This window comes from Talpa occidentalis, unplaced genomic scaffold (genome assembly GCF_014898055.3).
Source record: "Talpa occidentalis isolate TD23 unplaced genomic scaffold, MPIMG_talOcc4v2.1, whole genome shotgun sequence".
Lineage (NCBI taxonomy): Eukaryota > Metazoa > Chordata > Mammalia > Eulipotyphla > Talpidae > Talpa > Talpa occidentalis.
Genome location: NW_026555331.1, coordinates 93,467,457 through 93,483,080, shown reverse-complemented (window position 1 = coordinate 93,483,080; position 15,624 = coordinate 93,467,457). Strand labels below are relative to the sequence as shown.

The window sequence follows — 15,624 nt, the reverse complement described above, 5'->3', positions numbered from 1 at the left end:
CGGAAATGTGCCACAGTGTTTTCAATTTAGAGCTTTTTATATGTGTCCGTAGTTTATGTCCGTAATTAAGAAGCCTGCAATACAATGAACTTTATTATAGGTAGGATTCATTTTTTTTCTGTAAATTTCAGATACTGTTCAGTGATATTATCCTTATTCTCTCAACTGCATTTTAATCTGCCGAACTGGTTTTTGAATTCCCCATGATTTCAAGAAACTTTACATGAAATCAAACAAATAGCCTAAATAATTGGCTTGAAAGGATTTATAGAGCATGGCATTTAAAAAATTTCTTTGTGTGTTCTAGAAATATTTTATATGTATAAACATAGAAAGATTAGCATTGAAAATGCTTTCTTGATTTTGTGGCGTCTCTCTCTTCTGTCTCTTTATTTATATATACACACACATGCATATCTGAAGCAACTTTTGCTTCTCTGAGAATAACTGCTGAGTTTTCTATCAGTTCTACTGGAGGATAGAAGATTGTATATATGCAATTATATATACATACATATATATGTAAAACAAAATTATATGTAATATGATATGCAAATATGTAGCTTTTCTTGAGGCACTGTGAACTGAAAGAGATAAATATTCCAATGAAGGCAAAACATAGGAGCTGCTGCTATACAATTTAATTGTACTTTTTGTGGGTTTTATATGTTAATTTCAGAGTCAGTCACTATCTGACCTCAAAACACAAATTGAGTCACTTGTAAAATAAAAAGTCTAGTCCCTGTCTTCGCACAGTCTGCTATAATGAAGTCCTATCAACTGGTGACTCAAATACAGACACATTTCGCACAGTCCTGAGTCTGAGAAATCCAAGGTCCGAGTGCCGTTGGCAGAGTCCTGGCTTGCAGACAGCTGCTATTTCACTGTGTTCTCATATGGCTGGTTTCTTTCCCTCTGGATATTAATCCCATCATGGGGTCTCCATCTTCAAAACCTCATCTAATACTATAGGCCATCATAATACCACTTCCAAATTCCATCATATTTGGCATCGTCTTCAACAATGAACTTTGGGGAACATTTACTTTTAGTCCATAACAGTCCGGGATCCTATTTCAAAGGTATACCATCTACCTTGGTAGAAAATTTATTTAATATTTGAGACATGTTAATTTTATGTTACTTTTCTCCCCTCTAAATTATTCTTCAGGTTTTGAAAGTTGTATAGAACCTTTGAATTCCAATTTCAGTATTACCAACAGGATGCATTATGGTTTGCTTGAATAGCTAAATAGTAAAGTTATAATACTAGATGTGGTTTAAAGGAACTGTAGTAACAATATAACCATTCAATATTAATCTGTGGTTATCAAAATGTATTTTACTGACCACTAAATTGTTGACACTGTGACACTTAATCAAAAGGTATGATTTCTAGAAATTTTGTTGTCACTACTTCTTTGATCCTTGCTGAGAGCACACTGAATAACCTTTTCAAGGAAATCTAATGTATCATTACCAAACCATTGGTATTTTGTCTACTGTGTTGAACAATTAGCACATTAGAAATTATTTTATGTGATTTAAAGACAGTGCAAAAAAATCCTTTGTAGTCAGTTTGCCTGGCACCTATGATCTTAAAGTTGTCCTTTCAGAAGGCCTCTAAACTCTTTATTGCTTAATTTGATATAACATAATGTTGTGACAATAAAAGAAACTTTGTAAGTAAAAAGGCAGCATGATTATACTCTAATAAAACCTGACATTAATTATGACATGGGAAATGGAAGGTCTATTAGTTATAATTATAATTACAGGAATGCAATTTCAACTGCCGATTATTTAAGCTAAAAAATGCAAAATATTATGCTAGTAGGGTAGAAAGTTTTATCCAGGAGAAGAGGAAAAATGGATCATGAGACATGAGAAGAAAACTCGATGCTTAGGATCAAGTTGATGAGTCAATCCTGTGTGTTCATGATATTAAGTTCTCAGCAATCCAATTATATGTTATTGTTGTTTTCCTTCTGTTCTTCTTTAGCCTAATGATGCTGCAAAAACAGGACACAGTCTTTGTGTGTGTGTGTGTGTGTGTGTGTGTGTGATTGCTTGGTTGTTTTTCCTAAATCCAACATGATCTCTTCTCTGTCCCCAGGTCTTAGTGAGTATACGAAAATGTTGACTGTGTATCAAGTGCTTCTTTCAGAGTGTTGTATACAGTGGCCCATTGTCATAGAAGCATGGCTGTTTCACTGTCTTCGTGCTCCTGAATATGAGGTTTTGAGTGTCCAGAGTGGCTAATGAGACAGTTATTTTTGATGTGCGACCGGGCATTAGAGTTTTATGTGCTAGGTGATTGTATGGTAATTTGTTTCATTTTATTTATTTTTTTGATAGCTTAGAATAGTATTTGTAGGGAGGTCATGGGCATATGAAGCTAAAGTTTGCTTCAAGAAAATATCAGCACACAGTGTTAATGCACTTTGATAGAATTATTTTACTCTCAGGAATTAATCCCAAGGAATGAGAAGACACATAGTTAATGAGATTGAGAGGAGGGAAGGAGGGAAAAGGGAGGTGGGCGGGGAGAGAGAGAGATTGTAAATATACATTCATTGGGGGTGAAAAAAGTTATGACTCTTCATAACAGAAATATTAAGCAGACATTAGAAGTCAGGCATTTGGTTTTTCTAACCATTTAATGAAATGAAAATATTGAGTGGAAAAAAAATATGTAAAGAATAAATCCTGGAAGAAAATACTTGGTACAGAAGTGCAGTGGTCATGTATGTATGATAATATAGGAATTCCTATTTTGTCTATAAATTGTACTTTAACAATGCTTATTTATTGCTTTTTTTTAAAAAGAGATTTATTTATTTATGCATACAAGAACTGGGGTGTAGGCCAGAGGTGCATGGAGGCGGGGAGTGAGAGGAGTCACCAGAGAAAGAATGGGGAGCAGAACAGGTGGAGTGACTGAAATATACTGCTGAGGGGAGCAGCGGGCGAGACAGGAGAGGCCTGCTGCGCCATGTGGGTAGCTCCCGGCAGGAGATAAAGGCACTGGTTGCCTATAGCTTCATAGTGCTGAGGCTTAACCCCATGCACCACCAGAGAAGCCAGATTTTACTGCTTTTCTAATTAGAAAGTGTTAAGTATCTTTTCTGAATTATCAATTCATTTAGAGTCAAAGAAGAGAAGTGTTCAAATTATTCAATTTTATAAGTAAAAAGAATGCTAAGTAAAGGATGACATTACAGTTTCATGTTGCAAACCTAACTTGCTTTCGATTACTTAGTCATTTCTGTTAGTCCTGCAGGGCTGCCTTAGAGAAGGGAAGAGAAATTGCATGCTACTTGGTGCGTTTCAGGTCCATTCCTGCAGAGTGCCTGCAGTCCTACCATTAGTGCTTTGTGCTTTTGCACTTCGGGGTGTGCTAAAAATCTTAACCTAGGAGTTGGCTGGAGAGGTAATGAATTAATAAGGTGTTCTTAGCCCTCAGAGCCTATTCTATTACTCTAATTAGTTTAAAAGATGACTCCCAGCCATGTGGTAGAGCATTTTAATGTAGGATCTGGGAATAAAGGAGAAAGAATGTTCAGGGGCAAGAAGGTTGCAGAAATAAGAAACTAGGGGAAGGCATGTACAATGAGCTTTGAGAGGATGAAGTAGAAGTAGAAAGTAGGGGAAAGACTGACATGTGTTTACAGAAGAAAATATGTTCTTTCATTGTGTTTTTTAGTCACTTCTGCTGGTACTGATGAGGCCTTCTTTCAGTTTAGAGGCATGAAACACATTATAGTAGCAATTGTAGTTAGTGCTATTTTAAGTTTGGAGAAATTGATACAATAGTTGTTCCACTGAATCATACATAAATTTTTAAACTCATGAGAGCACCTAGTTCAAATTTCTTCTCCACACCTGAATCATACAGATAAAATAGCAAGACTTATCCAAGTAAAGATATTTAGCATCACTTACATACTTTGTGAAATAGCCAAAACTAGAACCAATGTGTTCTTATTCTTAGTTCACAGTCTTTATTTAATTATCCCAAATAAAAGTTCTTTAATCTATAATTTGTTTACATGTATTATCGACCCCTTTCTTAATTTTTGGATTAAAGATTTTTCTATTATTTTTAGACACTCTACGTTATCCAGAAAAATAAGAGCATATGTTTTAAGATCTCAGGTACCCTTTTCCCAGCTTGGGGGAAGTACATTTCACATTAGATGATCCCCAAACTTTATTTCCAGTTGTTAGGTGTTAGGTGCTAACTGTTGTGAGATAAGAAAATACAACCTCAAATGATACCAATGATTAAAATGCATTCTATTTATTTTTTTTAAATATGCCATAAATATTGTCAAGATTTGAGATGTCAAGGAAGTGACTTTTCCTAATAGTTCTTCTTGGAAAGGCTGCATGATAATTAGAGGAAACAGCAAATTAGTGGCTCATCCAGCTCTAAAATTCTTTGCTTGTATGAACTTTGAGATTTTCTGACCCTTCTTATCGCACCTCACTTTTCTATTTTAATGGCTTAAAATTTAACCAGAACTGTGATTTTCAAACTTTTGTCAGCTGAATTCATTTTTTACCAGAAAGGTTATGAGGAAGTGAAACATATAAAACAGGTGTAAGGAAAGTTTACATTTGTAAGAGTAAGATTGGCCTTTCCTATCCTGTTGTTTTACAATCTGTCTGTTCTTCATCCAAGCAACCCCTCCCATGTTCTACACTTAGTTTTTATCGCTTTTGGGCTTTGATGAAGACCAGCAGAAAAACCTTTGATTTAGAGAATGATGGCATGTACTTAGCATATAGAAAACATCTATGTTAGCAGAGAAATGATAAAACAAATACTGAAAAGATATTTGCATCATGTTACATGTGTTAAATATTTATGGTATGTTTAACTTAGAGATGTGTTTTAACTTTAATCTGTTAGAGTTGACAAGTATATCTGGTACTTACACAGGCCCAAACTGGTACTTTAGTCAAGAGATTTAAATACTCTTGGGTTTCTTTTCTTTTTTTTTCTTTTTTTTTTTTTTAAGATTTATTTATTTACACAAGAACCAGGTTACAGGCCAGAGGTGCAGAGGGTGAGAGGATTCACCAGAGATAGAGCAGGGAACAGAACAGGCAGACTAACCGAAATACACTGCTGAGGGGAGCAGCAGGAGAGACAGGAGAGGTCTGCCCTGCCATGTGGGTATCTCCGTGGCCAGTGGGGATTGAACTGGCACTGCAGAGATTGTGGACAGCTTCACAGCGCTGAGCTCAACTGTCTGCGACACCAGGGAGGCCCACTCTTGGGTTTCTAAAATGGCAGAAGAGAAAGATTTTTATGTTAAAAATGTTATTCTGTGTCTTGCTGTGCTGAGGCTACTGACCTTAATAATAGGGAAAGAGCGAAGGTGTTTCCAATGCTGCCTCTAGTAAGCATTATCTGGGATTCTGGGAAAAGTGTGAATGAAATCAGTGAATAACAGAGAAAGAATATAATTTTCTGCAATCACATAGAAATAAAAATAGTACTTTAAGTGTTTGAAGATGGTATCAAGACATCAATCAGCTTACTAAACTTGCATAAAATTAAAAAAGAAATTAAGGGGGCTGAAATTACCTAATAGTTTATCTCTAAACTATTACGATTGTTACTACTGTACTCTAGTAATATCTTAGAAATTTTGCCATCAGGAGTTACTATTTAAAAAATTATTATTTACTTTCAAGGGGAGATATACATTTTAGGGAAATTGACCTCAGACTTTTATTTTATAAATTTCCCTGCATCTGTTCTGAACAATTGAGTTTCACATAAATACATAATCAAATATATTGTCCTATATAGAAATATAAGGAGTACAGTAATTATAAAGGAACCATTGTGGAAGGCCTCCCTGGTGGCGCAGGTGGTTGAGTGCAGCGCTGTGAAGCTGTCTGCAGCCTCTGCAGTGCCGGTTTGATCCCTGCCAGCCTTGGAGCGACCCATATGGTGAGCAGACCTCTCCTGTCTCGCCCACTGCTCCCCTCAGCAGTGTATTTCGTCAATCTGCCTGTTCTGTTCCCCACGCTGGCTCTGGTGAATCTTCTCACCTTCCCGTGCATCTGGACTGTACCCGAGCTCTTGTATAAATAAAAATAAATCTTAAAAAAAATTACAAAAAATAAAGTTGGATGTAACAGAAGTAAAGTTTACTGATGTTGATTGTGAAAATCCAGACCAGCAATAAACTAGCAAGCTGCATCATGTCCAAATGGAAAATCCTGCGATTGATTATTATGATTTTATTTTTTACAAAATTCAGTTGCAATTAAAAATGTATTTCATTTTATCATTTCCATATATATCTTGAAATCACCAAAGTAATTCTTAGAAGAATACTATTTTTCAAAAGGCTTGCAAAGAGTATGTTATTGAAAACTTCATAATTCAATGTATGTTCACTCTTCAGTGATCTTGGTCTGTTCCCTGTTTTCTCTGTATGGTGGATTATAGGATTCCTTACCACCTCCCCACCTGGCTATGTCAAATATTTTAATTTTGAAATCAAAAACATGGTGCCAATTTTATTTATCCTCTACCATTTTATTTACCAGGTAATAGAAATTAGAAGATAAACATTAAATTGCCATAATCCCATGGTAGACTATCCTTCACAGGTTTCAAACAAAAGACCAGGAATTTTTCATGTTTCTTCTCATTCCAGTTTTTATAGGCATGACAGAGTTCCTATGATTTTTAGGTGCTTTCATTGTGTCAAGTGACAGTGATTCCTTCCTAATTGAATTTGTTATTATAATAGAGGTCATGAATTGACCTCACAATTTATCTTGCTTTTTATTGCTATGTATATCTGGGATGAGTTTTCTTCATTCATCTCTGTATTAAAGTAGCAAATCTCTTAAAACAGGACTGTGATCCACTGTATCACTTTTTCTAAGAAATACTTAAATATGCTCTGAATCTACAGTTACAGTAAGTGGCATTGGCTAGTGATTTGATTTGAGAATTGAGACTACAGTCTGGATTTACTCTTTATGCATTAACACAGGTCAAATGGACAGGGACTGCATTTTAAGTGAGTAATGGAAGGCTGAAGGCTGTCTTAAACCAATCATATCAGCTTTACCCATGACTGATTGATCCCTAGGGGCAAAGCCCTGTAAGTATTTCTCTTACATGAATGGACTCTATAGAGCCTGGAGTTTCATTCATAAAATGGAGACTGAAAGGAAACATACACATACGCTCACACACTCACTCTCTGGAATGTCCATTTATACAGAGCTGAAGGGTATAGTGTTCCATCAGCTGCTGCTTTTGCCAGTTGACTGGATGTAATGATTAATGCTCATTGGTCCTGCCTGCATGTAACCCGACACTGTTTACAGCCTAGCAGTGTTCCTAATGTATGGTGAATGAGAAGACAACATTCTCAAATCAGAAACATAAACAGGAACTGGTGGGTCTGAATTCCATTCAAATATGTCATTTCAGCCACACAGTGTTTATCTAACTTCGATTTTACAGGCAGGAAAGGGGGAAGGGAGGGATAATCTACTTGTGAATTGTACTAATATGAAAAACCAAGAGAATTAAAAGGGAAGGGGAGCATTCTTTTATGATACGAGATTTTTTTAGTTTCTTTTTAAAGAAAACAAATAGAATGCTTGGACCCAAAACTTCTTATCACAAGTGGTTGAAATGAACAAACAACTGTTTTTATATGTACAATAAAATTTGGAATTAAGTGAGCAAGTTTAAAGATGCACATTTGGGTCTCTCACTGTATGTTTGCATATGTATGTGTTTCATGAATCAGAACAAGAAAGGAGAGATAAATATTTATTTTATATATATGTATATATTTGAGTAGTTTGAAATCTTGTTAGTTTTTACACTTAAAGGATTTCTATACTTAAGTCAGTTAATGATTGAACAGTTTGGGGGGGAGGGAGACTTGTATTTCATAAAGTATATTTACCTAAGATATGAACAACTTAATTGAAAACATTTTTAAGAAATTTTTGGCAGCTTAACTAGATGATTGTTGTTTTTATTGTTCCTGTGATGTGAGTGTGCTTGTGTGCATGTATTTTAGTTAATTGTTTCCAATGCAGTCTTGAAAATTTTGCAAGGTTAAATATTCAAAGATAATAAATGTAGAAAAGTTGAAACCAAAACAAAGCCTAAAATATCACAAGCATGTCATTGTGATTTTTTTTTTTTTTTACTATTCTCTTAAATTTAGAAAAACATCTTCGAACTCTCCATTCTGGTGACCTTTTTTTACAGTATGTGGGTACCCACAATACCCTGCTATATTCACATGCTTTTGTTACTCATAGCATTAAAAATATCAAACCACTTTGGTTTGTATGACATTGGATGTATTATATGGAATCCTGGGCCTGATACCTATTTATTTTCTGTGATCTTGAGCATGTTTTGTCAACTTTTTACTTCAGTTTCCTCATTTATAAACAGGGGGAAATAATTCTCACACCTTTGCATTTTTATATTAAATGAGATCATGTTTGTAAACTTAATAACATAGTATTGGGGACACAGGCAATAAATAATAGAGGATTTCCACAGATAAGATTTTATCTTGACTTCTAGAGATATTCCTGAAGACAGCTAGTCCTTGGGTAAAAAATAGCATATTTTTTCTAATATTTACCAATACATTTGGGGGGTTAAGGAATAAGACAAAAGTGAGAGAGATTCTTATGTTAAAACAATCATATTATGCAGGGCCTACAATGTACTGTATGATTATGTTACATCTGACAGATCCATCATACTGAACATCTTATTAGTATAATTCACATTGCAAGGGTTGCAAGCAAGTAGAATAAATCATTTGAATATTGTGGTGATCCAAGGAGAGGTGAAAGTAAAGAACAAGACAATCTATGTTGTATTTGTTTTAAATCATAATTTAAGTCAGATTTCTGAAAAGGAGCAAGTCAAGATTGAAGCTCAATGTTAAAACTTCCATCTTGTTGGTTATTTTTGACCTACCTTATAGCTTCATGGCATCTTTTCTCATACTTTCTTTTGAATATCTGTTAATTGTCAGAATATAATAATATCTAATAAGTAGTTCAAGTTAAAATTATACTTATGTTTCATGACACCAATTTTACTTGTAAATCTAATTTAATAAAATCATTACAGGCTTATAAAATTGTGAGCATAGTAGATCATATAGCTAATTGTGTTGAACCTGGCCATTATTTGTGTAGAATTCAGTTCCAAAATAACCCAGCTGTTTACAAGAGACATTAGTGATTTCATAAGTAAATTCCATACTGTTATTTAGCCTTTAAGTTTTTTAAAACATCTGAATGCTAATAACTATGACTTTTTATTCTTAGATTTTTCAAGCTCCATACTAGAACATAAAGACTAACTAGTTCTCTTTCAATCCTGGAAGCCTAATAACAGAAATTCACTAGAAGACATATCTCTGCAGGTTTTATATTCTCTATATTCATAGTTTACTAAAAACCCTAATGATGAAGGGCCCATCTCAGTGTGAACGAGGTAATAAACATTCATCATTCTTAAGATTTCAGCCAACTCCAGCTTTTCTGCCTTCTTCATACAAGGTTCAGTGACTAAGTGTTACAGTCACATAGCACTTTTGTGACTGACAACAAATAGGTCTTATAAAACTTGAACTTTTTGTTGTCACACTTGCTTCTTTCTCAAGTGAGTGTAGATATAAAATAGGGGCCCCTAGTTTTAGTTTGTTCTATTATAAAGATAGCATCTGGGTATAAAAACTGTCCTCCCCTTCACATCCTTTTAAGGGAACTTTATAAAATTCAGTTTTCTATTCGCTACATGAGGTCTATTTGTGTGGCAAATGGGGAAGCAGAGTAAAGAGATGCCAGACTAAGATGGATGTGGCTGCAATTGCATTTAAACACATCTTCATGAAGCTCATGTTATTTATACACTCTAAAATACTTTTGGGCTTTAAGCATTAAAAAGTGAGAGTCGACCTCCCCGGTGGCCCAGTGGGTTGAGCACAGCGCTGTGAAGCTGTCTGCAGCCTCTGCAGCGCCATTCGATTCCTGGCCAGCCAGGGAGATTCCCACATGGCGTGGCAGGCCTCTCCTGTTGCGCCCACTGCTCTCCTCAGCAGTGTATTTCCGTCTGCCTGTTCTGCTTCCTGCTCTGTCTGTGGTGAATCCTCTCACTCTCCTGCGCCTCTGGCCTGTACCCCAACTCTTGTATTAAAATAAATAAATCTTTTTTAAAAATGATTGCCCTATTATTTTTTTTTAAAAAAGTGAGATTGCCAGGAAATGAGAAGAAACAAACAAAGCAGTAATGTTGAAGTTCAACACAGATAAGACTAGCGAGATCTCTCATGAGGGGTCGTTAGTTGTTGGTATGGCTCAATATTTTTTCAAATAGACAACACATTTTTTGAAAACCTTACTAAAACTATATATGAAAACACACACAGAGGCATGCATGTACACACTGTTCATCAAGTGCTTGATAGTTTCAGATATATGTCTCTGGACATTTACTATGCCAAGTTTTCTATCATTATCAATGTATAACATAAAAGTTGCATTCGGTTTTGTTATGTCACCTCTTCAAGTTAGTCAAGGATATAGTCAAGTATTTCATTCCAATCCATTTTCATATAGCATATAGCTTGCTCGTATTAAAGGAAATCACATTAAAACACAACATTGAACTTGCTCCTATTTTACTGGAATTTCTTATTTACTCTCAGAGATTTGAATGCTTAATTGTTACACAGATTATTGCTACAGAAATTTAACCAGAAGCAGCAAATGAAAAAGAGGTGGCTATTCCCCCTTTTCAGTTGTTCACTTATGATCTGAATTCCAGTTTTACATACATTTTATAACAATTTCAGTGAATTGTAGGGATATCTCAGATGATTTTGGCAAATGTCTTCTCTCTGACCTGGCCTTATGTAATTGGTATGAATTCTAGGCCAACCATTTCTTCCCCAAGGGGAACTCCATTCTGTGCTGTTGGGCATTGAATATGCAAATCAGAGCAGTACCTGGTAGCAAATGTGCAAATTCAAACCTACCCTTTCTGTCAAAGCGTCGGTAAAGTGGTAAAGTTCCCAAGTCAGTATTATGTTTTCCACTACAGCCTTACAACGCAAGTCAAGACACAGAGAAATCAACATTTTAGATTCATACCTGCATATCTTAATTAAGGAGAATTTTCATAATGCTACTAAAGGTGAAGGCTAATCAGATTGGTTGGTATGGGGGTTTTAGTTCACTGTTGTTTTTCTTAACTTTCCCTGTTGACCAATGCATTAAAATGATTAAATGCTGCTTTGAATGTCTGCACTATATTAGATACGTTTTCATGACCATAAACTTATTTTTGACAAATTCTAAACAGGTTATTTTATCATAAGCTAAACAGGTTATTTTATCATAAGCTGATTTGGTTCAGTTCTAGTGTCACCTTGTAGAGCTCTTTGATCCATAAGTTTCAAAATAATAAAAAATCCTTTGTCTTAAATTCAATTTACACAATTCAATTTATAGATTGAATTTAAAACTTTTTTAAACTAAAATCATTTAGGACAAAAATATCAGGGGATAATACTATTTTAAAAAATAGTATTTTTAAATACAATTTAAAAAAAAAAAGCTTCAAGAGGACCTCCAGAGGGCCTCCCCGGTGGCTCAGCAGGTTGAGTGCAGCGCTGTGAAGCTGTCCGCAGCCTCTGCAGCACAGGTTTGATTCCCGGCCGGCCATGGAGATAACTGGCCATGGAGATACCCACATGGTGCGGCAGACTTCTCCTCTCTCACCCACTGCTCCCCTCACAGTGTATTTCAGTCCATCTGTCTGTTCTGTTCCTCACTCTGTCTCTGGTGAGTCCTCTTACACTCCCTCACCTCTGGCCTGTACCCCAGTTCTTGTATGAAAATAAATAAATCTTTAAAAAAAAGAGTACTTTAGATATTTTGAAAATGTAATGGTCATTCTCACTTGTAAAACATATGTCATCAATTTGTAATGGATCAATATATATTTTTAAATCATAGGTTAATGATAGATTTGAGAAGAATGTTGCAGAATAAATACACCAGTAAGCATCTCAATCGTAAAGTTATGTTTTAGAATGGAAAAACTAAAAAGAAAAAAATAACTTATTTATAAACAATTATTTCCTGTTTGAAGTAGAGGTTCATGTAAAGTGGATTTGTTATAAGTGATAAGTGCCGTATGTTAAATTCTCACTCTGCACACTGTGCAAAATGTAGTTCCTACTTTATTCCATATGATTCTCCCAACAAACCTCTCAAGTATAGCACTCTATCATTCCCATTTTATAGATGTAAACGTTAGAGTTAAAGGTATTACGTAAGTAATAAAATGTCGTACTGCCACAAAAATCAGAACCGAGTTTCAAAACCAGGTCTATTCGATGACATACAAGGATCCTAAGATTTAATCTATGATCTCCTAACAGGACAGTGTAAATATGCTGTCATCTGAACATGCATGCATAGCTTAAACTACAGCTTTGAATTGCTGCCAAACTTTGTAAGTTTTTGCCATGTAAAAACGTAAGTGAGGATATAAACAATGCTTCCATTCCTTCCCCAAAACGTTTGCCTTTGAAGTTGCCGCTGAGCCTGTTTGGATCTTAGTTGAGCATTTAGCAAAAGTTAAAATGTAATGTCAAACTTCATTGGTTGGATTTTTTATTAGATAAGGTAGAAATGAAAGCAGCAGGCAATTTAATTAGCAGTAATTTTTCTGGGCAAGTCATTACTTTGATGAACTTCAGAGCAATGTTTATGGCTCCTAATTAACCATGTTAGTCATTTGATTGAATAATCACTTTGGAAATGTTTCTACAATTTGATTAGAGTCTGACCCACTCTGATAGTCATAAATTAACTGATATCACTTTAGAATAACATGACTTTAGTTACTTTATGGGAATAAACTCCTCTTAGTCATATTTTTCAGGCTTCTCAGGACCTTATAAAGGACAGTGATTTTAAAGATAGACTGAGTTTAAACATTGCTATCCAAGTGTGTCAATTTCAAGAGCTAGATGTTTATTTTAATTGTTCCGGGGTGCATTAGGAACTGGCGAAAACAAATAAGTGTAGTATATGTATTTTTTCCTAAATTGTCAACCAGTGCTTTTTTTTTTTTTTAAGAACATACTTGGGTTTTTGGAAATGTAATGGAGGTTCTGGCATTAGCCTTATGATAAATTATTAATTTATTATGAATTTTATCCAGAATAAGCATAACAATAAACAAATTAGTTCAATAGATACATGAATATTAGGGAAATTATCCATCAAATCCTATTTTTTAATGTCAAATGTCAAGATTTTTTTGAGGAGTATGCTGATTTTGTATTATGTTAGAGCACTTTTATACACTGTTCCTTCAACTTTAAATAGTGGGTTTATCAGAAATGTTTGCATTTCCTCTCTGCCTCTTTCTGTCTCTGGAGGAGACTGCATTTAGTCACACTTATTTATAATAGAGTTTAGCCTATATGTTTTCCTCTAACTGCCTCCAGAGCCAGCCAGCTGTTTTTACAGCCACACTCCAGCTGGGCAGCAGTCAGTAAAAGTATTTTGTGGCAGGGTGTCAACACTGGTACAACAAAATGCTTTCCTCCAAGCAGCTGCTGAGCTGATAGTGGAGTCATTAACACTGTTGCTTCCAGGCCCAGCTGCTTTGGGGGACCTTATGGCTGGCAATAAATCAAAATAAAATGAAAAATTAATTTGAAGTACCACTTGTTAAAATATTGGGCTAAAATGAATTGCTAACTATTTGGTAACCCAAAAGATCGACTACATTGGCAACACTCTCATAAATGCTGTTATCAGGAAATAAGGTCAACACCACTTTTATGTGGAGTCAGAATTGTGTAGTACATAATATTTTATTTAAAGAAGGTATGATATAATAGAAAGTTTGGTGATGAGCTTTAGACTGTTCTCAACTTGTAAACTATTGATCCTATGTTGCTTTTATGGATAGCCATTAAGATATTTTTGACTAAAATGAATTCTGTGGAAAAAAGGTCTAATATTTTGGTTAACATTCATCAGACACACTTTAAATAAATCATATAGACTTTACAAATGGAACATTCTAGGCCAAGAAAGAATGATATTGGAGTCAAATAAATTGTGCTGATTAATATAACATGAAAGTCTGAAGATGGATAATTGAAAAGAGAAAAGGTATTTCATTCCAATTCATTTACATGTACTTTATTACTTGTTTGGAGTTACTGTGCTTAACTACAAGTGGTGGAAAGAGGGATATATTAAATAGAAGAGTTTTCATATACACTATTTTGTATATGTTATTTTAAAATGTAGTAAAACTTAGAGAATTAATGTGATCACATACATTTATAGGTTCCTATTGAAACTATATGTTAAATGCAGGGTTGGGTTCAGGTTAATGAAACCTGAAATTTACAAAATTTGTGGAATCTGAAAGAAAAAGAAATGAAATTGCAGATTTAGATATAGGGCCCCAAAAGGTACTCCTGCAAGTGACTGTTCCTAAAGTTTAAACTTCACCATGAACCCTTCTCTGGTATGTGAGTGAACTTTTTATTCAGAACCAAAAAACAGATTTCAGATACCATCTGACCCAACCCCTGACTTTATAGAAACAGACATTAATGGCTTGTTAAGTCCTGTAGTTTAAGTAGTAGTGAAGGAAAGATTTGAACTTTAATCTTTCATCTCCTAATCCATGTTTCTTTCCTTTTCCCTATATCTAAGCAACTAAACACATTAGATCTGATCACCAATACTGTGACTCAAGTTTAACCACAAACCAAGTTTATTTTTACAGTGATAAGTTGGTTACAGAGGCAAGACCTCACCCTTAGAGTAATAACAGTGTTTGCCATAAAATTGCTGGATTTCTGTTGTAGAGCCTCATTGGTTTTGAATATGATTTGTGTGCTTAATAAAATGAAAAGCCATTCATGCTTTTATCTGGGGGGAAAAAGCAGTCACTTAAAAGGCCAGAGCAATTTTAGGAGATTCAGAGATTTTTGTCTTTTCACAATAATTGCTATCTATCATGAAAGAAACTATGAATGAGTCTTTTGTTGGTTTTTTTGTTTGTAAATACAATGCAACGGGTTATGCAAATTTATTCCACAAATGTCCCACTTTAACTTATGCCACTGTTTGGGACTACCTTCCCATTCATGTGAGTTGCAGGTAGATCCAACTAGAAGTGAGGTAGTTGTGGGTAAAACTTTGAATTCACATGCTTATTAAAGAGAGTCGGTGTCTACATGATATGTTTCTCATTGTTCCATTTCTTGTGTGGGAACTGCCTGAAATGTTAACTGTGTTGACAGTTCCTCTCAAGAAAACTCAAGTCAGTTTCTGCTACTTTCCTATCTATGCTCTGTCCATTGATAACAGTGCATTTTCAACTCCCAACTCCTCTTTGACCAATGCTGTTTCCTCTTTCAGAAGTGCCTAGCTGCCACTCCATTTATATGAGGCAAGAAGGCTTCCTGGCTCATCCCAGCAGAACAGAAGTTAAGTTTTCCATTACTGAGCTTGCTTATAAAAACTAGTCAAAAGAATCAG

The 15,624-nt window shown here is 34.9% G+C and overlaps 1 protein-coding gene across 1 annotated transcript in view; it reads left to right on the top strand.

Moving 5' to 3' along the window:
* The window catches only part of ETV1 (ETS variant transcription factor 1), an 89,707-nt gene that overhangs the window by 56,817 nt on the left and 17,266 nt on the right, over positions 1-15,624 (top strand). Inside the window, 1 exon segment of the mRNA XM_054692400.1 lies at positions 15,505-15,573. Within this exon segment, the coding sequence (XP_054548375.1) occupies positions 15,505-15,573 (69 nt within the window).